Source organism: Bacillus rossius, chromosome 14 (assembly GCF_032445375.1).
Source record: "Bacillus rossius redtenbacheri isolate Brsri chromosome 14, Brsri_v3, whole genome shotgun sequence".
Taxonomy (NCBI): domain Eukaryota; kingdom Metazoa; phylum Arthropoda; class Insecta; order Phasmatodea; family Bacillidae; genus Bacillus; species Bacillus rossius.
Genome location: NC_086341.1, coordinates 12,535,402 through 12,562,761, shown reverse-complemented (window position 1 = coordinate 12,562,761; position 27,360 = coordinate 12,535,402). Strand labels below are relative to the sequence as shown.

At 36.4% G+C, this 27,360-nt stretch overlaps 1 protein-coding gene across 5 annotated transcripts; it reads left to right on the top strand.

Moving 5' to 3' along the window:
• Window positions 1-1,331: 1,331 nt before the first annotated feature.
• On the top strand, window positions 1,332-26,545 carry LOC134539165 (macro domain-containing protein PG1779-like). Of its 5 annotated transcripts, none has more exons than XM_063380942.1 (9): window positions 1,332-1,396; window positions 2,591-2,684; window positions 7,222-7,344; window positions 9,324-9,485; window positions 12,442-12,558; window positions 16,187-16,290; window positions 18,035-18,065; window positions 22,116-22,189; window positions 25,063-26,545. In XM_063380942.1, exons 2-9 carry the CDS (start codon window positions 2,660-2,662, stop codon window positions 25,159-25,161), a joined length of 735 nt encoding a protein of 244 aa, XP_063237012.1. In that variant the 5' UTR covers window positions 1,332-1,396; window positions 2,591-2,659; the 3' UTR covers window positions 25,162-26,545. The 5 variants fall into 5 exon arrangements, with proteins under 5 accessions (XP_063237012.1, XP_063237010.1, XP_063237009.1 ...); XM_063380940.1 differs by having other exon boundaries at window positions 1,332-1,437; XM_063380939.1 differs by having other exon boundaries at window positions 1,354-1,479.
• The last annotated feature ends 815 nt before the right edge of the window (window positions 26,546-27,360 follow it).

Sequence of the window (27,360 nt, the reverse complement as noted above, 5' to 3'; positions counted from 1 at the left end):
CCAGGTTCGGGACAAATCGCACATTGAAACATGATTTTGCAAAGACTTAATTATTAATTAATAAAAAATAATGTTTAATAAAATCCTGTGGAAAAACATAATTATAACAATTGGTTGTAGTGCGGCGGAAGGATATGCCACACCCGGCCGGATCCTTGCGCCGGTGTAGCACTCGTTGTATGGCGTTCGCTTCGTCGCACGAACTGCACTTTGCTGCGCGCACGGGCGCGTTCGGTGCACACGCTTTTGCGAGATGTTGATGAGGCATAGCGGTCTATGCGACAGAGGAGCATTGGCGGTCGGCGTCACAGTGTACTACGTAATTATAATTGTGAAGTGTAATTTTGCTCAGGATTCTAGTGTGTTATGTTAGGGTTTGTTTTTGCAATCACCGCATTATGTCCAAAGTGAATGACCTTACCAGGTAATAAAATCGTGAGCCGCCACTGAGGGAGTGGTCGCGCGTGTAACGATTCGATTCGGGACAACCGTTACGGCCAGGATGGGCAGCACTATGTATAGGGCCGTGCCGGAATAAATTAATCAGAAATCAACCGGTATTTTCTTGTTATTTCCAGGCGTCCCGAGTGGCCTAAACAGCTCGGGGGGCCCTACTGTATCGAACCACTACCTCTAGCCACAAGGCCGAACCTACCCTGAGATTTTGAACAATGCTTCAGTCATGTAAATTTTCATAGAGGTAGCGGGGTTCGCGTTATGTTGAAGAACTTTGTGTGGCAGAATGCACCTGGTCAGCTTGAAAGGTCTGTCCCTGTAAAAATTTAATCATTTATTATTTAATAATTTATTAATTCAAATTATAACAGAATCAATGAGGAGCAATAACTCTGGTGGATTGCCACTAAGGCGACAATTGATACGGCGGTGGCGCTGACATTCGTGATGTTGTACTTACTTGCCCTGCGCTGTGCCGAGGCGCGTTCTGGTCGTTCACACAGGTACACGCTCCTTGACGAGGCTGCTATGTGCCATAGTGACCTGTGCGGGTTAGAAGAGCACCAACAGTGTGCGTCAAGTATGAATAATTAAAAAAAAAAAGTAAAACCTACAAAAATATAAATGAAACTGGTTAAACTTTAGTGCAAAACAGAATATAAATACTCAAAATTATTCCCCAGTGTTTCATTTGTTGAGTTTTTTCCAACACAAATACATTCGTATCACCGATCGAACACTCATACACAGATTTAAAAATAAACGTTTCTTATGTGCATTAAATTGGCCTCAATTGTCAATGAATAAAATATGGTTGATTATGGCTGTAAGATAAAAAGATGCCAAGCTAAATACTGAAGTAAATTTAAGTTTGTGATGTTGCCACTACCTGCCGCTATTGTATATTTTTTGTCGATCTGTCTGGAAATAACCATTGGCGGTAAATAAATAAACCCTATTTGGACGAGGTTATTGTTTTACGTAGGTGATATAAATATTTGTGCAGTTCAGCTAATGTTTACAGTCAGTATTCAAATTGTTTTCTAAAATATTATAATTGTGTACATATCAACTCATACATTAAACAAAAAAATAAGGGCGCCGTTTCCAATACGATAAAATATAGTTGATACCCCGTATCGCGAAGTAAATTTGACTCAAAAATCATAGAATTGTGTTTTTGAGAACCGCAAATATCCCCCTATTTTTTCCACCGTGGTGCATTATAAATTGTATTTTTTTGAGAACCCTCCCCTTTTCAAAATGGTGCGTTCTTACATTCATACTGGTTTATTTAGTATTCGGTAATGTGAACGGCGATGAAGTCTGACAAATTTGTGCAATGTAAGTCATTAAAAACAAAACGATTATTGATTGGGAAATTATTAAAATTGCTGCACCTTATTGCAATTAATTAAATAATTTACCATCAATGTTTATTCGTTTTTAACATATAAATCACAAGTTTCTTTCCGACTTTCTTGTTTTCACGCAAAAGCCGCCAATCTAGATGATTAATTGTATTCTGTGAATGACGTAGTTAGGTTAGGTGTGCTTTATTTGAAATAGGCTAGTGTAAGACTACGTTAACTATTGGTTAGGTTAGCTGATTAAAAATATTGTAAGGTGGTGTGAATTCTTTTATAGGTAATGTTAACTACATTTAAAATACTGTAAATTTGTGCTAGCAATTTGTTAGGTTAGCTAATGATATTTGATGGTGTTTTACAAGACAAGTATGTACTCTAAGTTCCGTTTTCAGATTTTTTTTTTATTCGAAAAGTTGCTACTTAATGTTTTCGGCAAACATTTTTTTTACACATTTTCAGGTTATTTTTAGTATATTTTTGAAAGATCCTAAACAAGTCCTGAAATTGATTCACCAAGTAAGGTAATTTGTAGACTATATGGTGTTTATTTTTAAGCTCACTTTAACTTAACCAAAGTAGAAGTCCAGATGAGATGATTTTTTCCCCCCATTTAACAAGGATGAAGATGATGCAACACGAAAACTTCCTTATCTCATATCTCCTTATCTCTATATTATGTTTCAGTAGAAAATAATGTTATGTTGCGAAATGTGACTTCCCTGTGCGAAACTTGCCTCACACACTTGTATCTTTTCAATCCGCAGGTAACGAGAGTTTGGTGTCCAGTCAACAGAGCATTAAAAGGAAGGGTTCAGTGTTTTTTTGGGCAAAAAATGTCGACTGTTCAAGAAGACAGAGGTAAAGTACAAATTTGATGGTTTTGTATTTCTCATAATTTTTAAATTTAGGAAATGGGCAACTAGGTAACGGGCCAAATTTTCTTTCAATGTTAATGTTAGTTTGGTAGTGTACCATTAGAAAATTTCCTTATATTTTTATTCATCTTTAATTTTTTACATTTTTTATTTTCTAACTTAGAAATGTGTATTTTTTGTTACATTATAAAAGCTTAAATTTATAGTAAATGTTTTGCAACAATAGGGTAGCACTTTCCTCAATGTGTTAGATATATATAATATAGATATATTATAACACTACAGACCTCCATCAAGTTCAACATTGGTCTAGAGTGCACATACATGGACACTAGAAGAAATTAGTTGGGTGCTGAAAAATATGTAACTTCCAAGTAACAGTTACTGTCGATGATCGATTCCTTGGATGCAAACTGACTTTAAATGTTTTTTATGTTTCCTTTACGAAAAGTCACAATGGCAGTCATGTTCCGACAAAAAAATAAATTACACGACGAAAATACAAATAGGTCGCACAAAACAACTTCACTGACTCAAAATAGATTCAATGTTCGTAGGTACCAAAAGTTGAATATTAAATCCAGTTCTTTGCAACTCACAGTACAGTACAAGACGAAGGACTCAATCCTCGGAACAAATGCGAAATTACTCGTTCATTGCTTTGGGTTGTTACCGATGACTGCGGTATAGCAAATTCTAATTAAAAGTTCCGAAAGGTTTCAAGTTTGGCTTAGCCCGGACCTCAGCTACGAAATTCTCTCTCCACCACATTATTTTATTAAATCTAATCCACCACATGACACGCGACCTACTATACCTTGTACAGACGCTACTAACTGACTCCATTGCCACCCTTCTCATCCGAGAAAGACAAAGGTGCCCATGTGAGTAATTTCCACCTCCACTCTATTGCATCAGCCAGCTTTCAAACAAAGAATCATGGCAGGAAAAAAATACAAAAAAGAGAATTATGTGAATGCACAAATTAAGGTAAAAAGAATACTTTGGACGTTATCACAGTGATGTAAGAAAATAATCAGAACTACCGGCTGACGTCGTTCCTCCGTGCCTCATTAAAGCCCGGGCCCCAGCTCTGTCCGCAGTGCAGCCGTACCACGCTCGGGACAAGCTGCCGCGACCACTGTCTGGATCTCAGTCAGTACTCTACTAAAGCACATCCAGTGGCGAATCCAGAGGTTCACCTCGGAGGGGAGCACTCTAGGATTTCAGAATAGCCAGATTACTAAATTTGTATTTAATCTACTCACACTACACATAGCATCCAACCACTAGATTTTATGATTCTACAAGAAATTCATTAATTACATTAAAATATTTTATTGGTCTCAGAAACAATCATTTTTATCGGCAATATTAATGTAGCAGACAACTGGTTTTCCGGGGGGGGGGGGGGGGGGGGGGGCACTTTCCCCTGGTGCCCCACCCCCTGGATCCACCACTGAGCACATCTATGTGACAGTTAGTACCTACAGCCATCCGTAGATGGCAGTTACAAACATTAATGATCAACATTAAAAACTGTTTGGTGGCTTACTTGGAAGTGTTATTTCGTATAAGTGTTGTAACTACTATGTGTGTATATTAGGTAACATATGTTCTATCCATTAAGTTGTAATGTCATGGCTGCAGACAAAAAAGGTAGGTAACGATAGGTCAGGAGCTAAAAGGATCTAGCTGTACATATACTTTGGGTTAACTGATCCCGCTGGCTGGCAGCCTGGCGGGAAACGATAAACAGTCGCCCCCGTAACAACCAGTGCCAACCAAAACAATGCAGACATAAAGTCCAAGCACCCAAGCCCCGCATGGTAGACTCTTTTCTACTCTGTTCAACTCTTCTTCCTGAACCATCCTTCTGTTTCCTGTAACCAACCTGCTTGCTATTAATGCGTGAAATTTTGCATCCAGAATGTAAGTGCCCAGGGTTTTCCGTGTGTTTATGCAGGTTTTACCTGGGCCAAACTTATGTAATTTTAGTCTAGTATAGTCAATGAGGGGAGTTAGTCATGGCGCCAATCGCAGCCGTGGCTGGCCAATCCCCTCCTAGCACATGATGCATGCTACCCCTCTTGTGTGGCTAACACCCTGCATGAATAGAGCGTATAGGCTTCGGTCTGAGACGCACTTAGTCTCCCTCCCTAACCCAGAACCCTCCCAACACACTTAGTTTTTAGTTAGGTTAGGGAAAAAAAAATCCTGTCCTCAGTCAATCTGGGGGTAATGAAACCTTTGCCATAAATCTGGGTTATCAGTACTCCTTCATCCTCCCTCACCTGCCCCGTTTCACACACCTCTCCAACAGCTAGTGACTCTTCAGTGACTGCAGGCATCTCTCCTATTCTGCTGGCGGCTTCCTAGAGACTGCAGGTACCCTCCTCTCCCATTCCCCCGACTGTGCTGCAATGCTAGGGGCCCACACCAGGGGCAGACCAGACTCCCACCGCAGAGCTCCCCAATGTGGGCGCATCCTCGGTCAGCCACACTGGGCCGGACGGTCCTCTCCCGCAACACAGAGCCGGCACCAGCCAACCAACCTCTGGGTGATGGAGAGACGTCCGCCACGTCTCCGCACCTCCTGCGGAGACGGGCCCGCAACACCGCAGGCATTAAATAATGTTTACTATGAATGTATACAAAATGCTGCAAACACATGAATACTTCCTCAAAGAAGGATAAATAGTTGTTATTTAAGTGACACCAGAAAACCTAACCTTTGTACTGAATATGATCACACAGCAAAATAAATTGTTATTAAAGCTCAGTTCCACAGTCTGGGTTGCTACAAAGTTTGTAACATAATTCACCAAATTTCAGATACGGAGGATAAGTAAAGAGGTGCTTTCTGTTTACTTCCAGTTTCCGTAGGCAATTTCTCCTACTGAAGGCTGTAAGCGAGCCCCAAGTAAATAAACCACAGCTTACTTTGAAATTGGTTTGGTCATTGTGGGATGTAAAATAGTAGTTCTAGACTTTTATTTGAAAGGTAATGCCATCTTTTTTTTTCCCTCTGGTGAAATACCAGTATATATATTGTCTTACTTGAAACACACTTTTCATAATTTAAAAAGAGTTTAAAAAATGCTTCACTAAGTTGTCAGCACGCCGCTGGTTAAGTGTATTGATTACTTGTGTTCCGAAAATTGGGAGTTCTTTGTAGGTATTCTGTGATTTCTTCTGTAATGTGGATGTTACTAATGTACTTGCACTGGCCTTAAGCCGCCGTGCGTTACCATTTGGCGTAAAATCATCTGAGATCAAAACCATTTGCAAATATATTTATTGTTTTTTAAACAGATTTATATGTAAATATATATATATATATATATATATATATATATATATATATATATATATATATATATATATAAAGAAAGAGAGTTTGTCTTTCAATAATTTGTGTAACAGCTAGGACAAGAGCTATGAAATTTGAAATGTCTACTTCAAAAAACTAGGTCTCAGTCTCGGCAATTAAGAGTCTCGCCCCAATGGCCTCATTTACTTTTGGACCTTAATCCAAAAATTCTGTAATCATCGTTACTGTCATACTATTATTAAATAAATGTAAATTTAAAGGCTGTTTAAAATTGTCGAATCTAAGATGTATTTTTCTTTTTGTTATCTTAGTATTAACTTTTTTTTTGTTTCGTAATTTGATTTTCAAAATTTGATTCACCAACAGTGGCGTACTCACGATGAGAGGGCATGTATTTAATGAGCAGTTTGCGTGTGGTCTGCTGGTAGCCTGTCATAGTGAATCGCTATGAGATTTGGCTAACAGCTAACTCATAACCGGGATTAGCACACACAGGCCACATATTAATATGAAATTCCATCCCTAATGGAGTGACTAAGGGGTGAATTCATTTTTGTAACAGAAAATCATAGGTCATAGACATACAAACAGTGAGTGTGTCTGCCACACAGTCATAGACATAGTAAGGTCTGGAAACTTCCTATCCTTCGCCTTGGTGAGACCCGTCCGCCAAGTGGAGCTCACGGCGGCTAGCAAACTAACGGCGCTAGTAACATTTATCTCTTTCCCTAACAATTGACTTTGCATGTGTTTTGCATTAAGCTGATTTTTTAATTTATCGATTTGGTTGTAGGTTATAGGTAAAAAATTTTAGCAACTTGAATTTATTTTTATCATTACTCGCAATAGCAAGTTGAATCTTTCGCAGAGCTCACAAAAGGCTCGAGCTATGAAGATGGCCAGACAGCAAGAAATGTCACTTCATGTAGAACAGCGTATAATTGAGCAGGTGGTGAAAAAAATTTGTAAAAACTGTAGCAAGTCTTATGCGTATTTTGAGCGTACTAGGTATGAGTGGCAAACTGTTGATTACTATAGGCCATAAAAAATAATTAAAAATTATAACATTTTATGTCATGCAGTGCAAATACTTGACTGATTTTTTTTGTTGAATAAACTTTTAAACTGCGGTTGAAACGATGAGGTGCAGATAGTAGGTATATTTAAATATATCCTTTGATTTCAGCTAAATTCTTGGCCATGAGCCAAGAAGAGAAGAGGAAGTTATACAAAGACTATACCACCCTGGCTCAGGTCCCCACGTGGGACGAATACTTCCGTGAATCCAGGGACAGGCTTCGGAAACAGTGTAAGTTTTGTGGCCGAGCTGTTTTCAGTAGAGCGGTGTCAGACGTGGTTTTGGGAACTTATGGCAGAAGTATTTTTTGTTAAAAAATAACCAAACAACAAAAGAAGTGAGCCATTATGTTGTAAAGAGCAACAAAATTTACAATAAATAGGCGTACACTGCACGGTTCTATACTTACTTTTTTTTTATTTAAAAGTGTTTTACCTGTGCTGTAATATAATGGTAAAATAAATTTTACAGGTGGTGTAAAACTTTTGTAATAGACAATAAATATTAACACTATACACATGTTCAAACTATAGCTTAGAAAGATTGTACTATTGTCTTAGTACATCAGCCTGTCTTGAATTATGTAATTATATTTTGGTATTGGAAAAGAAATAGAGAAAATTTTCCAGGAGAGTATGTCTTTATATTTTTCCAGAAAATTTTCCCACTTAGATTCTAATTACATGCCTTCAAAGCTTTCAGTTACCACATCTTTTAATTTTATGTGTCAGTGCCAAATATTTTTATTGCTCCTGCGGTTTTTAACTCTCTTTACTTAGTATAAAATTATTCCTATTAGTCTAAGATCCCACCGCATGATTACTACATCGAACTGTTTTTTAATCAAAATACAATTATTATAGATAATAATTAATAGAAAAATTCGGTTATCCTGGGTTGCCTATCTAAATATGGCTGCAAGTATTTTTAATTTATTTTTTTATTATATTTTTAAATTATTATTTTATTTGTTATATAAATATTCTGTAATTCATTTCAAATAGTAGTATGTAAATAATGAAAAAAGTTTGAGTTGCCGCTTCTCACTTGGCAGTAACCTCTTGCCAACAACGTATGTATATCAAATTAAAGCTAATTTTTTTTTCGCTAATGGTATACAGTTGGCTATGTAAAAGTGCCCGCAAATAGGAGTTGCTAACTGTTAAAGTTACATAAGCAAGAGAAAGAGTAGATGCACCACACCATCCATCAGACCAGGATGTAGTAGTCAGTTATATGTGATTAAACCTGGTTGACAAGAGGTTGCAGCCAAGTGAGAAACGGCAACACTAACTTTTTTCGTTCTTTACATACTTCTCTTTGAAATGAATTATAGAATATTTATATAACAAATGAATGAAATAGTTAAAAAAAAAATTTAAAAAAAATTAAAAATACTTGCAGCCATATTTAGATAGGTAATCCGGGAGAACCGTATTTTTCTATTAATTACTATCTATAAAAATTGTATTTTGATTAAAAAAACAGATGGATGTAGTAATCATGCGGTAGGATCTCGTACTATATATTTGTGCACTGCAGCTACTGATAAAATGAAAACTTAGTATTTAATATTTCACAACTTTATATATTTTTGAGAAAACGAAACCTACCAAAACTTTTTTTTTGCCACCAAGCTTCCACAGCGAAGCTAACAGCATTGAGAAAAATACTATCTGTAAAAGGGGGGCGGGGGGAAGGGGTTGTGGTGTTTGGAAAATAATCATCATCATCATCATCATCATCTTCATCAACTGCTTCCAGTCTGCGGAGTGGTCGGCAAAAAAATGTTAATGTAATTTTCAGTATTTACTGTTCAATGTTGAAAATTAGTTTATTATTTCATTCCAAATAAATGACAAAGTGGGCAAGTGGCAACTTCTTCAAAGAAGCGGAACACCTCTCACCCCCCCCCCCCCCCCGATTCCTATTTATTAGTAAGCCACTGGTAGCAATAAGTAATAATTCATTATTTTATGTGTCGTACCTTTACTAATGAGCTTTAAACCTTGAGATTAGAATGACACCAGTTTGTGTGAAATTCTTTTTGGATAGTTTACCTCGCAGCGCAAGCATATTTATTTCAGCTGCTGCACTGTTTGTGGCCCGATGTGTGCGGATATCCATCCACGGATGCATCACGAAATGCAGAAGCTTAGTAAACGATCGACTGTAGGAGCTGAAACAACTTTCCTTTGGTTTGCCTGCAGTCTCAGAAACGTACAAGACCGGCGAGGAACATGGCCTGGTGGAGTGCGAGGTAGACCCCGAGTTGAACAAGAAAATTTCCTTGTGGAAGGGGAACCTGGTCAAGCTCGAGGCAGATGTCATCGTGAATGCTGCCAACGAAAGCTTGTTAGGAGGAGGTGGAGGTAATAATGTTGTCCGTTGTGATCGACGTACTGAGTTACTGTTTTTTTATTGCATAGTCGTCGCACTGTTATTTTAGAGCATAAAATTTTGGGAGAAAAAAAATCTGGCATAAAAGTTGCAAGATCTTTTTTGTCCCGTTGTTAAATTCTAAGCTCTTTGTGTAGGTAGTAATCATGACCTTGCCAAAAATTACGTGCTACAGAAACAGAAATATGTTTTTGAATTTCTTTCAGGCTGTGTGGTAGTTACAATGAAAAATTACGGTTATTATAATTACAATAAAACACGTTTAAGATGTACCTGCACAGTACGATTTCCCATCCAATTTAAGATGTTGCCCATAAACTTCTTTTCCTCTTTACCCAAATAAAACAATATGTTTTAAAGTTGAAACCCATTATTCGTTACGATATTACAGCTTACTTATTTAATTAACAGTAATACGTTGTCTAATGTGTAAATTTTCTTTTAAAGATGTCAAACTTTAACCTCTTAACTTTTTTTCATAGCTGTGTAGTGTGTATAAAAATGTAGCCTGCTCTACTTGGCATCATTCATGTTTGGTTAAGTTGATGCCCGTATAGAGTGTGAGCATGTAGTCGAATATTTATATCTCGCCGATTGAATGCTCGTGCCATACAAACTACATTGGATAGCCCGCACTCTTTCGTGGTTAGTATGTACTACATCAATAGTTATGTTTTAGTTCCAGCTCACTTTCAAATCACAGTTTTTTTTTTTAAGTTGAATGAAATATGTTTTTATTGCATGACTAATTAATTTAAATTGTTTGAAGTGATTTTATATTCTCTTATTTTTAATTAAACGTACTTTCAATGAATCATGTTTTGTTTTCTATGAAAAACAACCTCAACGAAAATGCTTTTCTCGCATAAAAATCACATTCCTATTTTTTCAACATTTGATTTATTATAAATTGTGCGACGATTATGCGGAAAAAAAACATGGTATACAGTATAAAAATTGGTTTGACCATAAATGATAATGTTTTTAAATCCAACCAAAGTAGGTTTATGTTCATATACCTAATGGAAATGGCAATCATGGTGATTATTGAAATGTGTTTGTGTATCTCTCCAATTTTTTTCCAATTTAATCAAAAAATATATAAATTACTTTGTATTGTCTAGGGTTCCTCAATACAGTCATGGTGCTGATGGCTTTTAAACTACCTGATCATGCCATTGATTATGTGAAGGTCACAATACTTAGAGAGATAGTGTTAAATATGTTCTCGACAAAGCTTCACAGAAAAAAGAAAGAAACAGTGGATTAACATAAGTAACTTGTTTCTAGTGCAGTAAAACCTCACATGAACATAATTGCTGAGTTACTATCTAATATTTAAGCATTAAAGAGTTACATTAATGGTTCTTTAATTCAACTTATTCAGGACCACAGCCTGCTGAATTAAAATTATAAATGATTATCAAACGTCATTATAACGATTTTAATGGGAATATCAATATGAGAAATAATGTACTGTTATATGTAGTAAGATGCTTTATGGCAAGAAAAAAATACACTTGATTACTGTTAAAAAAAATATCTGATGTAACGTCAGTCAAGGTCGAAATTACCTGAATCCACAAAAAAAAATTGGAATGCAAGTTGTTCAATCAGTGCTGGATTACTGAATGTATTAAACCCAAGAATGCCATATTAAAAAGTGGCAACTAGATTATTTCTGTAATAGCAAATTTACCGTTACTGCATCCAGGGGTGCAAATCTATAGGATTCGTGAGGGGGCCTGTAGAAATTTTCAGGGGGGGGGGGGGGGGGGGGAGTTCCATAATTTTTTCTCATCAATATTATCAGTGTCTACCTGTTTGCTGAAGTGAGCACTATGCTCTTGTGCTGTGGAAGTGTAGGCCATTTTGATTGCATTGATAGTGGGTGAATGTGTCAGTAGGAAGAAGAAGAAAAGAGAGAAAAATGAATTACTGATGCATCCTATCAATGCTGCCAGACTGAATGAAAGAGCTTCTCTATCTTATTTCCTCAATTTTTAAAAAAAATTTTTAACTTCTTTAGAATGGCATTAGCAACGTTCTTTGAACCATGCAAAATTTTGAAAGTAGAAGATATCAATATTTGTCTATGTATAAGTGTTGAGGATTGAGTTGAATCTCGATCAGGTATTAATTTTTTGAATGACATGAAACAATAAAATAACTAAACAAAGGTGCAAAATTTAATAAAAAAAAGTGATTAAGAAAAATATATTATTACGATCTAAATTAATCAAGCATAATTTCTAATTAGTATAGCTACATAAGTAAATTAGTAATATTGTACTAAATCCATAAATTTTGTAATACCTTTTTTTTTTGTCCTTAGTTTATGAGCCTAATCAACATTTGAGATTTCCCACAGGACTGGCCGCTCATGAACCAACTCACTGAATGTCTCAGTATCAAACGTGGCACACACGTTTTGCAGTAAGAACTGAGGAAAGTTGACAAGACATGGTTGCCTGTATGAAAGCTCTCATCTGATTGAATTGAACAACAGTGGTTGACGGTGGTGGCGAGTGGTGTCTTAGCGACTGGCGGGGAGAGCAACTGCGAGCGACTATCGCTAGAGAGTCGCCACGACAGTTGACGAGACAGTGTCCGTGTGAACGCTCACAGGAAATCCCTATCAAGACAACATTCAGCGGTTGATAGTGATTCGCCTGCCACTCAGTTACCGGCAATCATGTTGCCTGTGTGAAACGGCTCTTAATTCTACAAACTCAGGATCTAACCCATTATTTTATCCATACTTGGAAAACTAGTCCCTGAATGTTTGCAACCAAATAGGATTGCTCCTTTGAAATGGAACTCTTTTGGTAAGAAGTGCGAAGTTGGCTTTGAAAGTGAGAATCTATGCATGTCGTAAAAAAGCTGTACGTGGGGAAGTTTGCTAATTTTTCCTCCTCTCTCCCACAGTCGATGGCGCCATTCATTCTGCGGCCGGTCCGAAGCTGAAGAACGAATGCAGGGATCTGAAGGGCTGTAAAACTGGAGATGCCAAGGTTACAGCTGGCTACGCGTTACCAGCCCGATGTGAGTACTCAGTTTGTTGAGAGTGCTGAACAGTAGTGTTGAACAGAACAACATGAATTCGCTCATTACCGAGGTTAGATGTTATATGTCTGTGGTGAGTAATGAAAGACTCACTCACATGTTTCTATTTTTGACGTGACGTCTAATAAATCGATGAACGCCGGCTGCACGCATGAAAAAGTGTCCCGTTACACACATTGTACGCTTGCGCCGCATCTATCTCTCTTCCACTCAATTGGAACAACCATCGATTTGACTTTTTCGAGACACAATAAACTTGAAACACTCCCATTATTTCCTACTTTTCCTATCATCGTCCTATCCTTAACAGAATAACACAGATTGGAAGAAGTTAAATAAAAACTTGTATAAAAGTTATAGTTAAAATAATCTCTTCGTTAAAGTAATAAACATATTTGAATTAATGAGTGCAAATAAAAGTAAATTTATCAATTAAATTGTAGATTTCATTTCACGCCCTCTTTGTATCCATACAAAATAGTGATTATTCAATAAAAATTATTCAATTTTATTCATAAAAGTATGCAATCAATGTTTTGTTATGACGTTTTCACATTAAACTATCGTCCGTAAATGGACTTTACAGACAACCAATTTTTTTTTATACAGGATGTACAGCATGAAGGTAAACCTAAAAATGTCAAGGAATTTTGAATTCCGGGAGTAATCATGAATGGTCAGGGAAATATATGGTGGGTCAGGAATTTAATTTATTTAAACGGTTTGACAAATGATACATTATCTGTGTTATGCATATTGTCTTTGTTTCATTGCTGGTGTGTCAAGTATTTTTTGATTAGATTTTTTTTTGGCATGTGATGCCGGATCTAATCTATGATGGTGCCTGGGAGTGAGATGTAAGAAACATTAGGTTCGTATTTTCCAGGATTTTTGTTACGGTGTCAACAATTTTATCATGACATGAATGAATTCTTAAACATGATGATACATATTGATTTTTTTTATGGAAATATTTTTTATTTCAGTGAATAATTATAATGATCTATTACAAGGATTCTGTTTGTGGGTTTTCTGCCTTCAACATCTATTTGATGTGATATAAATTATATTTCACATGTACCACCGACTGGGGCTCTGCCCCATGAGCCTGTTACGACTAAACTCCCTGCCCTGCCTTTAGCCTTTGCTTCTCGGCTGTTGTCTCGCCAACTTACTTGACGTGTGTTTGAATAGCGCACCACGGACCAGCACAAGAGGGTGCGGTTATATGAGTGCGTCATTCCCGTAAATATAAACAGTAAATTGTATAGTAAATATTTTTTTTTGCCCCAAGTGGTTTTGTGTGCAGCTGACTTAACGTAAAGGATCATGTTTAGTTTTTTTAAGTAAATAAGTAACCTGAACCGAGATGGAGCAATCATTTCCGAAGCAGTCGTGGAAACTGTTTTAAAGAATAAATACTAAATTACTGTTTTCTTTGAGCATGAAGGGCCTAAAATGACGTGTTTGAATTGTAAAAAATGATTTGTGTGTTCATATTTTAAAAACCCTGGCGCGAATTCGGATAAGCATAACGTATTTTTAGCTTGGCAAGTTTCTCAATCTCTTTTGCTTTCATCCTCGGGGCTTACCACGGTCAGAAGACTGCTTAATTAATTAATTAATTTATTTATTCTTCACTCACAGTTTCTTTGAAATAGAATACAAGGATCCTTTTTGTGTGACCACGAGGGAATGCTTGCACCACACCTAAGCCGATTTGTGCCTTCGGGCCTTTCTACAGTTAAAACTTGAGGTTGTAAAGGAGCGTGCATAATATGTCTAGTGAATAAAGACGTGTAAGAAAACCGTGTTGCTCTCTAACCACGTGTCGTCCCTCAGTAAGTCTCAGGCGTGAGGGACACCTAAAGAGCCCACATCACCGACAATCTGTGCAGGCGTGCCCGTTGCAGAGAGCAGGCCAGGTCTGTGTATTTTCTGGTTGACTAGGAGGGCCGAATCCTGTCTCCACACAGGCGACATCACGCCCTGGGTCTGTGTGCCCTATTATCAGCTTACCATCCAGAACATACCCTCCGAGCTTACGATACATAATTGTATAAATTTATCTGTGGCCTGTACTTTAATGCTCCTGATGAAAGGCAATATTGTAAAAGTTAAAAGAATGCACATTCTCACCTCACAGTATCAGGCCAGAAGGCCAATAAGGGCCTGCTTTAAGACAGACTGATTACAGGACTTATTTTAATTAAACCGTCCTCTAGGGTACCCACAGGATGTTTCATTATGAAAACTTATAATAATTTTAAGGGTCAAGGGTGCAGAAAATTTGTTTGAATAGTTTAATAACATGGGCTCTTCTTCCTTAGCCGTGGATTTGCATATTTACGAGCACATCATTTGGCTTCCGAACTCTTTCTACAGTCATTATTTAATTTAAAGCTATCTCTGTTATTCTTTTGTCATTTTCATTACTAGAACGTGTCCTGCTCTTCCATATTTGCATCACCTGACTACACACACATGTTAGTAAAAAAATTGAACTATTTATGAACTTGCTAGCCTAATAAGTTATATTGTTCCTGCCAAACATCTCCCCTTGTGACAGTACGTGAATCGCTTTAGCCTCTCCACATGCTGTTGATGCACAGTATTGGCCATTAAGCAGAATGACCTAGCAGTCCATTCATGCCTTTCTACATGCATGGTATTGTGCTGCTTAAGGGGACACGAGCTTTAAAAGCGTGGGGACTCTATGGGCAGTAATGTCTCGCGCATCACACTTTTCTTAGCCTCTGCGCGCCAGGCACTGAACTGGTGTGCAGTCTTCTCATTGATAGCGCACCTCTTATGTGAGTTCAAGCAGTGGCCGTATGATTGAATACTCTTTAATATTAAAGATAAAGGCTCCTTTTACTCTAGTCAATATTATTCACATCTAAAACCGTCTGTGAAAACACCCATTTTGGCCTTTTCCACTGTCTAAAAATATACATGTTAAAAATGAAACCATGAAACGAACCGTGTATAGACAAGTGGAATGGCTCTTTGACGTTATTCTTAATCCGACACTATCCGTAAATCTTAGAACAGTTTGTAAATGGTGAATTAACGCTTGGGCTTGGAACTGCATGCAGTTCTCAGTGACCTACCCATGCTGCCATCTTAATGTAAAAATATGTATGATAATGTATGTTGCATCTTTACAATGTGTTATATGTACCAAATAGAATGTACGCTAGCTTAACAGCTTTATTGGGCGGGAGGGGGGGGGGGGTTGTTTGTGGAGAACCTGATATAGTGTATGAAGTTAATGTAAGACAGGTGGTGGGACATCTGTTTAGTTAAACCTTTTTTTTATTTTAAGTGATGGGAATATAAAAACAGGTTTCAACTGTTCTTTATTTAGGTACCCTTATTGTGCTGCCAAAACTTGGCTGCTATTTCTGGAATGATTCCAAATATGTTTTTGGAAGTAAAGACTGACAGTATTTCAAAAACATTTGTTTCTTAATTATCCTTATTTATTTTGATTTAAAAGGATTTTTTTTTTCTGAGTCAAGTAAGTGTATCTCATTTTAGTTGTGATTATTTTTTCACGTTACACAGCCAGTGTTTTGTTACTCTGGTAAATAAAATTTTTCAGATGTTTTCCACACTGTTGGTCCAAAGGGAGAGAAACCACAACTGTTGGAGTCTTGCTACAACAAAACATTGAACTTACTTTTACAAGAAAATCAGTGCTCCATTGTAAGTACATATGGTGGAGTTTTTTTTTTTTTCTTGTTTCTAAACATTTCAGTAAATACAAAATTACTTTTATATTGTGCTGTTTAGTGAAGTGCTGTGTGTTTTTTTGTTCATTTAACAACTCAGAAGTGTGTTTACATTCAAACAGCCTGTGTTCTCTTTGCTTGTGTTCATGGAGTACAAGGATGTTGACGAGTCTCGAACTACCCTTTCACCACGTGCCGTCATTTTTTTCTTAGCCCCGTAGAGACTTAAAAAAATTTTTATTTTTTTTTGGCAGCAATGACAGTCATCAAATTATTACATTTGAACATTAATAGTGAATGTGTGTGTGTGATACAGTCATCCGTGAGTCAATCGACCAAGCAAAGACTCTAGTTAGTAGATTGATTCTGATACACTGTAAAAGAGATAAAGAGTACTTACTTAATTTCCCCATTGTTTAGTGTTAAATTAAAAAAATAGGTGACTGCCATGTGCATTAGGAGTGAAACTTCACAAACAAGATGGATAGAAATTTTTTTAAATGAATTATTTTATTCAAAACACGCATAATCACTTAATCATGCATTCAGAAAGGACGTTTATTTACTAGTGTATAGCCATGTCATCAATGGAATCTAAGAATGAAATAATGGGTTTATGATTGCTAAAATATGATACATAACACTGTTGGAATTTTTTATAAAAATTGCCAATTTTAGTGCTAACACTGGATCCAACCTCAGAGTAAACAAAAGAATGCAAAAGTATGCAAAAGTATAGAAAGTACGTAAATTTTAGCAAAAGTATTTGAAAGTATACTAAATCATGTGCTGCTGCTGCAGCAGTCTGTAACCGGCTGTAAAAATGTTTCAATTCAAACCCCCCCCCCCCCCCTTTTATTTTTTAAACCCTGTGCTATTGAGTAAGATTCTTTACATAAGTTACATATGTTATGTGCATTAACTCGCATTACCCTGTGATTCTGATTGTATCTGATTGATTGTATTGTGTATCAGCTGTATAAAGTTTCACTTCAAAATTTTTGCATATTAATGTACATAACAAAATTGAATTTTTATTATTATTATTCATTCTACAGAAACTGTTCTAATAACAAATAACAATGTTTACTGTTTAAGGACATAGTGTTTTTATTTATTAATAAGACACTCTCCACTATTTTCACAGTGGATAATTTTTAGTCATCAGTGTAGGACCGTGTTAGAATTGCTGGGTTTATATTAAAGTTATTTATACATACAGTGAAATCTCATTATAATGTCCTTAATTCTAAAGGATTTCTCTCATAGTACTTATTTTCAGATCACTACAAAATGTTCTACATTTAGTAACAATTAAGTTTAAACTACTTTCAATAAATCCAAAACTGTAAATTTTTACAGTTACGTTATAATGTGATTTCAGTGTAATAGCTTTACTTATAATAATGAAGGTTGGCCATCTTTATTCTTCCATATGTTAAGTCGGGGAGCGTATCCATAAAAGAAACATAACAAAGTTAGACCTTTGATGATGCAGCCTCTTAATTTTTAAAATGGGACTGTTTTCCTTTTGTGTACATAGTTCATGATAGACAAAATACTTTTGTGATGAATTCCTCTAATTTTTTTTTTAAATTTTGTTTAATGAGAGTAATTTAAAAAATAATTTAATTGCAAAAGTCTTTTGACAAATGTAAAACAAGGCATTTTTGTGTAATTTGTTTATTGTCTTTACCAGTGCTTTTTATTTTTTATAGGCTTTCCCTTGTATTTCAACAGGCATTTATGGTAAGTTTTGTCATTTTTTTTTTTACTAATAATTTTTATAAAGTATAGTGTATTTGAAATATCATTGCTGTTGCTGGTGAAAGAGCTACCAATTTGGTGATAGCTCAGCTTGCTTCAAATAACACTACTTATTACATAGTGATCAATAATATTGTATTATGTATTTGACAATTGTGAATTTTTTGCTCTAGAGCTGCTTTTAACTTGGAACAGTGTGTAGGAAATAATAAAATAAAATAATTTATTTGATTTGAAGAACAGTATTGAAATCTGATCTTGTGTATCAATTTTCATAAATTTGGCATTTGCTTACGAACATGTAATAATTGCTGAACTTTGAATAATACTTTGTTTTATTTTTAGGGATTTAGTTTAATTTTAATTTTGGTTTTAATTTCAAAATTTTGTTGATGGTTGTACGAGGGGGGACCCAAAAAAACCAGACTTTTATCATAAAAATTTATATATTACTTTTTTAACAAAATTCCTTCAGTGGCCTTCAAAGTACTCTCCATTAGATGCAATGCACATGTCAAGTCTTTTTTCCCACTGTTGGAAGCACCTCTGGAACTCTTTAACTTTGATATCCTCCAGTGCCCTATGCGAAGCTGTTTTTACTGCTTCCCTTTTAGATGTTTCTTCATTCTGGAAAACAGGAAAAAGTCGCACAGGGCTAGGTCTGGCGAACACGGAGGGTGGGGAACGACAGACCACCCCTGAGAGGCCAAATAGCGGTTCACTCGTAAGGCCTTGTGTGCGGGGGCATTGTCGTGATGAAGGAACCAGTCACCTCATCGCCAAAGTTATGGGTGTTTCCTCCGCACATCCTCTCACAAACGTCTTAAAACTACCCAATAAAAGTGCTGGTTAACAGTCTGGCCAGCGGAACAAATTCCCGGTGCACAATTCCACGAACATCGATAAAGACAATGATCATCGTCTCAACATTCGACCTCACTTGTCTTGCTTTTTTTTGGTCTGGGGGAGTTGGGAGTCGTCCACTGGCTTGACACTTGCTTGGATTCTGGGCCATACTCGTAACACGAACTCTCATCACCTGTAATGACTTTGGTCAAAAAGTTTGGATCACTTTTAGTCTCATTTTTCAAGTCCTGGCTCAAATTCAATCAAATGTTTTTGGATCGTGTTTGAGAAGGTGAGGAACATATTTAGCTGCAACACGTCTCATTTGCCAGTCCTCAGCCAAAATCCGTGGCAACTAGCTCCAACTCACTCCTGACTCTTCTGAAATTTCGTTGATCGTGAAACGATGATCCTCATTGATTTTTTGGTGGAGTTTTTCAACGTTTTCATCATTTTGAGGTGTTGAAGGGCACCCAAATTCAACACTCATCTCACGACGTTTAAAGCATCCAAACCACTCAAAAACTTGTGTGCGGCTCATAGTATCATTCTTGATAGCCTGTTGAAGGTTTTGGTAAGCTACCATTGCCGATTTTTCTAGCAGGAAACAAAATTTCAAACACACTCTTTGTTCTTTTTAATCTGCCATAATGACTTCACAGGCAGAACACCTGAAAAGTAAGAGAATGCCAATACTAGGATTAAACATTAACCTACAAACTGATGCCGTCTGGGCAGCTGTTTAGTGAAGGTATCTACTAACCCCATCTAGCGAGAGAACTCTCTACTATGTCTACAAATGGCAGCGTGCTCTCAGTCCAGTTTTTTTTGTCCCCCCTTGTTATTTACATGCCAAATAAAGCCATTCTATAGACAAGTGTGATTTAGCGGGTAGCAAGTCTTGTATTTGTGAATTTCAGGACTGTGTTAAATTAAAACAGATCAGTGAGCTAAAGTATGAGGGTCATTCTCAAAGTAAAGAATGTTTGTTTCTGTAGATATTTTTATTCAAGATAACAAAACAAAACTTATTTTAAAATACATATGATACCTTAGAAATTTTTCTACAGAGTCACCATACAAATTCAAGCGTAAACCTTGGTTATCTGTGTGTAACTTTCGATAGAACTGACTGTTTTTCTCATTCAAAAAAACATATTACGCTACGAACCTACACTAGGCGGGATCTTTAATTTTTTTACACATTTCAAAGTCGCACTGCGAACATTAAACGACCGTTGCGACTTGCTGTTAGCGTCAGACTGGCGCGAAGGACTAAGAAGGTCCATGACATGACGGTGAAGGGTTGGCAGCAGAAATGCATGGCTCGTCACATCAAAATGTTCTTTACTTCTAAGAATGACCCTTGTACTTGTTATTATCATACCGCAAACCGAGTACATAGTTCAATCTGTTTAGAAGGAAGAGGGGAGGGAGAGCGCTTCTGTTAGTCGATGTCCTCATTATGTAAAAGTTATTTTTTTAAATATTAATATATGTTTTTATGTGACTTTTACTGTTACTCCTTTTTTTAAATCAATCAATTAAAAGATAATTTGATACACGTGGCAAAAACCATTATGTTCCCATTCGTTCATGCTAACCATTTGGGAGGTATCATAAACACACACGATGGGGCTACAACACCATTAGGCTAGCAGACACTTGCCTGAAGTAGTGCAAAATAGGACAGTAAAATGGTTAACAAATATAGTACTTGGGCAAATAGCAGAGAGATGGTAGGAATGAAATTTGTTTAATAAACATTATATGGATATCAAGCCCTAAGAAACTACTCTACAAACAGTGCACAGAAAATTTTTATGGTGGTGATTTGATAAAAACAACCAGCCAGATTTAGATGAATTAATTTATTTATTGCTGACAATTTTTTTTTTTTTTACTTTTTCTAAATTTTCTGTGCACATAATAAATTATTTACTGTGTTAAGAAACAATTACACAAAACTCATTTTAGTCTTCTGATGTGCATTGTTTCTGAAATATTAATGAAAATCATGGAGATTCGGGATGTGTTATCATACTATCATTGATAATATTCGTAAGTCAAAATTTGATTAATTGACTTATGTGCATTTTAGGAAAACTTAAATATTAAGTTTTATTGCCGTATGCAAGAAGTTGCATTTTATTTTGGCAAATATTATTGATAGAAGATTACTTTTTTCCCATAATCATTGTCAGGAATCTGTAGTTAATATTGTTAGGAATGCGGGAGACAAGGGCATGATGCGCTCCAGGTATCCGGATGCCTGGCGAGCCTGCACTGCCACTGATGTCACGCGTGCGTACTTAAAAAAAAGCTGCCCGGCCTAACCACCTCCCTCCCCCTGCCACCGCGTTCTCCTTCCTCGGCGCTGCTATCCATCCCTTGGCGAACCGGGAATTCCGCAGGCCACTGCAGGGAGTGGCGTGGATAAGCAGCGTTATTCTGGATGCTTGCGACACGTCAGAACCACTCCGGTCGGTTCCAGAAAGAATGGCAAAGGGTATGAAAGTGGTGACGCCGGCCTCCGTGTGGGTTCCAACAGACTAGTTGAGTGGAGTGGAGTTTGGCGAGCGGCACTGAGCGGAGCCAACAGGGCCATGCGTGTGTGACCGAGTGGTGCGAGATGTGTGTGGACAGATGCGAGGTGAGGTTAGGGGCGAACCACTGTCGAGCCTAGCTCCAGTGAGGACTGTGGACTGGAACGATATTTAGTGATTAATGAACAGAATTTTTAAGTAGTGTTTAAATAGTGTTTAACGTAAACACGACGCGAAGCATTTTCTTAAAATTCTCAGCTCGCTGCACTTGTCAAAGGAGTTACAGACTTCGCGCATCCTAAATTAATTTGAACATTTTCTTGCAGGCTTACCAAATTAAGGTCGAGAATCGGTCTACTCAAAGAACTTACTAAATATTACCTTTGAAATGTACACATACATAAATGATTTTTTGGGGGGATTTTAATCCTAATATTGTGATGAGCTTTTAATACTCACGATGACAATGCTGTTGTTATTCTTGGTGTCTGTAGCTGCTCGAAATCTACCCCACGTAACAATATGTATAAATTTTTACCAGCTGTTTATTAAAAAAATTTTAATTGTAAAAATATTAAATTTTAATTTTTAGATTAAAATATTTAACATATTTCAGTTCATGGTATATTTTTTTTTCCAGGATATCCTCAGGAAAAAGCTGCGAGGGTTGCGCTTGGAACTGTCCGTAAATTTCTGGAACAAAATGGAAGCAAGGTATGTTAAGAGTCTTACGCTTCATAGTGTGCAGTGCTAGGATAAGGTTGAATTTTGTGACAGAATAGTATTTATCTCAGTACCGGCATGAATTTACGCAAAAAGAAAGAAAGCAAATAGCTTGGTTTTTCAAGACAAGGACCTCACACATAGGTCCGTGGGTAGCATCTCGTCACCGCCTATACACCAATCTGTAAATATGCTTAGCTTTGCTCACACATCATGCATATTAACATACACTTCGCTCACATGGGTAGCTTTCCTCTGCCGCCTATACACTAGTTTGTAAATACGCTTAGCTTTGCGCACAATCACGCAATGCATATTGACGTACACTTAGCTTATATGTCTAATTAGAGATATGAATGGGAAAATTTACCAAAAAACATTTTCCAGAAAAATAATATTTTTTCTTAAGCATTTTAATTTTTGTCTATTATGACTTAGATTTGCATAATGATAATGAATGATAATTTATTTTCATCAGTGTGTTACTACTGTTTTTTGTTCCTATCAGTGAGTCATTATGTTGTAAAGAAAAACCATATTTACGTTTTATTTGGATCTGTACGTATAAAAGAGTTGATAGAATTTATTTGTTTGCTTCTCTAAAAGTATGTTGGGATATTTTCTGTTATATTACTGGAAATTTTTCTCAAAAATACTTTTATGGAAAACTAACAGAACTTACTTACCCTGCCCTCTGATCAATTAGATTCCATAAAAGTGTGGTGTGCATCTGAAATAACATTTTTGAAGCGAGTTATAGAAACCTCAGTTTTTGGTCCCAGGTCACACTAAAGTCCTGATTGTCTGAATGGTGTTTCAATGTGGCATGGATTCTTAACCAAATAAATATTTGTGAATTGGACAGAAGAATAGTGAGTGCAAAGAAATTTGATACTTTGAACTAAGTAGTGTAGTGGTTAAGACAGTAGACTCTTACTCCAGAAAACCCGGGCTCAAATATCAATCTGGAAATCCTGGAATGGTTTCATCTTCGACATTACTTTTCTGTCCTTGTCGACAAACCATCAGGTCTAAATAATATTAAAAAAATAATACAGTAGAAGTATGTAACGTGGGAATGCACTTCTACAGACAAAGTTGCAACCACATATTTCACTTATTAATCGCAGGAAGTGATGATAAGCCAGCGTAGCTGTGCCAGTTACAAACTGTTTCTGCAGAGATCCTCATAAGAAACAGGGCCCCCGCAGACAGAGAAAATCTGGAAAATGCAAGGAAATTGACAAAACATAAATTACCAAACTGGATTAGTAATTTTTTTAAATTCTTATGTGTTTCTTTAATGTCTTAAAGCTAGTCTGTACTCTAATCACAAATTCACGTGTGGTTCATTATCAATTAAACGTAAGAGAAACAATCAATGAATAGAGACAATATTATATGGTAAACCGAAAAATATGCCAATGCACTGGATAACACCGAAATGTAAGTTAATACACTATAAATAGGGACCGGAAAAATTCGCGGGTTCAATGACCTGTAGGATGAACTCCATATTTCTACGTACACTCGGTCAAATGCCACCCACTGATTGGCTGCTGTCTTGTGAGACGTTCCAGCGTAGCCGCCTGTGATTCGATAAAGCTTTGGTGGGGTGTTTCTCATTGGCCCAGAGTCATCCAGGTGAGTTGTGAGCCAATAGCAGAGGCAGCACTGAGGTATAACGATTTGTATTTTAGCCTATCGCGAAATGAATTCGCGAATTTTTCCGGTCTATAACTATGAAGCATGCAACAAAAATAATGAAATTAATTAGCATTTAACTATCATATTTAATCAAAACTCATCTAAGATTACAAAAATGTAATCTATTAATGCATTAAATTCAATGAGTGTAAATTATTTAGCATTATGTTAGTACTGAAATGCATGTACTAAATAGATTGGAAAAATTGTTTTAATTTTTTTTATGTTGCGACTATTATTAGCATTTTATTTTTACATAATGACATTGGTACTTTTTTCAAACGAACTTATACTTGCTGATTTCTTTTCTTTGTTACCAGTAGTTTGAAATGCTTATTACAAAATAGTATATTGTAAAAGTGCATTACGTATCACCGTTTTGGTAAAGTAAGTATCATTGAACAAGTTAAGTGTGTTTTTTGTTGAAAGTGGTGCTAGCTTTGTAAATAAATGAGTTCATAAAAAATATTAACAATAAAACCGAAATCTCCTTTTTAAAAGTGCGTTAGAATGTCGATAGTCACTCACTTGCTCCCAATAAAATAATATTTAGTTTCAAAATTTTGATCAAATTTAGTGTTCTTATATCAAATATTGGCAGCATTGGTTGTGTAGCATTTGTGGAAATGATAAGAGTGTGAACTGTGTATTGTGCAGGAGAAGATTTTATGGTCAGTTTAAATTGTTATGTGTGGTTGAAATTTGTTGTAGATATGTATTTGTAGTTAAGTATATTTATGTTATCTTGCACAATTGATTGATGAGACAGGCGAATAGTGGTTGTTTGGACAGGGACATATTCTAGAGCAAGAGCGTGAGGACTGTGAAGAAACACAGAAACATGGCCCTCAGGCTCATGGGTATTAATGTTCGCAAGCTTTCACGGCCATTGTCTTAAGTAGCTTGGCTTCTGGGTTGTAGCAGCGTCCTTGGCAAATAATTCACCAACGTTTCGGTCGACATTGCAGTCGCCATCATCAGGGAGCAGTTACCTACTGTAGGTAACCTACTAAGTAGGTAACTGCTCCCTGATGATGGCGACTGCAATGTCGACCGAAACGTTGGTGAATTATTTGCCAAGGACGTGACTACAACCCAGAAGCCAAGCTACTTGAGTGTTGTTGTTCTCTTTATTGTTTTGTGATTTTGCACTGCAGGTCGAGCGAGTGGTGTTCTGCCTGTTCCTCCCGGAAGACGTAAAGATTTACGAGAACCTGTCTCAAGTGTACTTCCCAGTTGAAAAATCGCTTCTGTAAAAGTTGGATTATTTTTTTTTCCAATACCTTGCTTTACCTCGACTGACTTTTTGTGATGCAGCTAGTAGGTGGTTAATTTATATTTATGTGTAACATGAGCTGAAAAATTTGGTTGGTAAGAGATTGGGGGGGGGGGGGGGAAATCTCTTAATTTTTAAAATAGAAAATTTTCATATTGTTTGTTTGAATGTAAGTACAATAGTTAACATATGTGAAAGGGAAATTACATGATGACTTGTGGTATGGTTTTCCTTCAGTTTAAATTCATCTCCGAGGACTTCCAGATTTAAACTTAAACTAGTCTAAAGCTTGTGTTCGCTTGACTTTCAAGATCAAGTGGATGACTGCCCGGAGCTGTTTTAGGAGAGATTGGTGTGTTCTCTCTTCCAACTTGATTGAATCCATGTATTGATTTACTGGAATTTTCTGTAGTTAGCGAGTGAAATAATTTGGGTATACACCATACTAGAGGTTTTATTTTTAGTCCAATTTCATTTTTAAACCAGAAGATTTCTGTGTTACGTTTTTTGTTTTATAAACACTGTTTTGTAAAATTTACCCCATTAAAATATTGTATTTTTATGATACATTTTTACAATAAAATAATTTGTTATATTGATTGTCTAAAACAGATGCATTCAAAACAATAAAAATTAATTGCTGAGCATTTATGATTTAAAAGTGCTTCAATAAGAAGAGTACAATAAAACAAATTTAATTAATTTTTGTCTGGGAATAATGACATACCTTGGATTAAAAGATTACTTTTTTTTTTTTTTGTGATTTGAATTAAGTTTTGGTTAATTGCTGCTTAGTTCCGTGTTACAACTGACATTTTGATGCTATCATGTGTATTAACTTGTATTTTGGTGTTGTTTGGTGTATGGGCATACTTTCAGTGTTATTTCGGTTATCGCAATTCACTATGTAATCTTGTCCGTAACCGTTACAGAGTTTTTTTTTCCTTTCATGTAAGATTCAACATAGTACTTTTTGTGTCCATCATTTTTCATTCAGTCTTACACCATAATTGTAAGGATGTTTGCAAGAGCTGGTCTCTAGTTATCATTTTAGAGAGAGAATTTTTTTTTATATCAAACATTTTTTTCTTTGTGGCAAAAAATATTAGTATCATTTAAAAAAAAACTGTGTTGAGAAGGCAGTAAAACTTGGTTCTAGCTTAGTGGTAAAATACACATAAAATGATTGTCTAACCATAAGTAACGTTGGCATATCCAGGCAAAGGGCAGCTGTACCCTCTGTCAGAGGGATAAAAATAAATGAGACGAGAGGCATGGTCCTGTAGTCAAATAAAATTTGTAACTTATTCAAACAAACTATTTATAAAAAACACTTTTTTTTTAATAAATTAATTTTACTTTTTGTTATTATTTATTATTGCATGGCCCAATGGACCCTTCTTCTCCATAAAGGAAGTTGAATCCTGGAAGATGTTCCCCTCCACTCCTCCTTTTCCACCAACAAACCCTTCTGTCATATTATGAAAAATGCCCCTCTCCCTTCTAATACAACCCGAATAGGTAGGAACAGGAAAAAATAAAATATCTGATCTAATCTTTCAGTACTAGCCAGTGACGTGTAAACAACTAAGCTCGGTAACAAGAAAGTTAATGTGTCCTCGTGTTGCAAATAAACTTATAACACAAAACTCAACGTGTAATTTCAATGCGGAATTATTCAAAATAATTATGCGGAGCATGATGAATACATGAAAATTCTGTTTTCAACTACATTTATGGGCACGAATCACACATAGATTCTGTACCCACTGCTAGAATTTTTTGTTGCTGGAGCAGGTACGTCGCCTATTGAATTATTTGATTTGCAGGGCAAAAAGATAAACAAATTCGATGAACCCCCATCTTTGGACCTGATTTTCGACAATGAATTGTTTTAAAATACTGCCCATCTTGTTAAAAAATTCACCAAACAGTTAATATGTACTATGAAGTTTCCCTTTGTCTTTGTGAACTTTGGTTCGCGTAATCCGCCACAGGTGGCAGGCAGCACATGCTGTTACTCCGTTCCATTCTCGAATTTACTCCTACCAAATGTCCTATACCGAGAGCCAAGATGTTTAACTTGAAAAGTTTCTTCAGCGTGTGGCCTGAGTCCCAAGGGCGTAGCCAGGGGGGGGGGGGGGTGTTAGGTGTACAACCCCCCCCCCCCCCCTTAGCA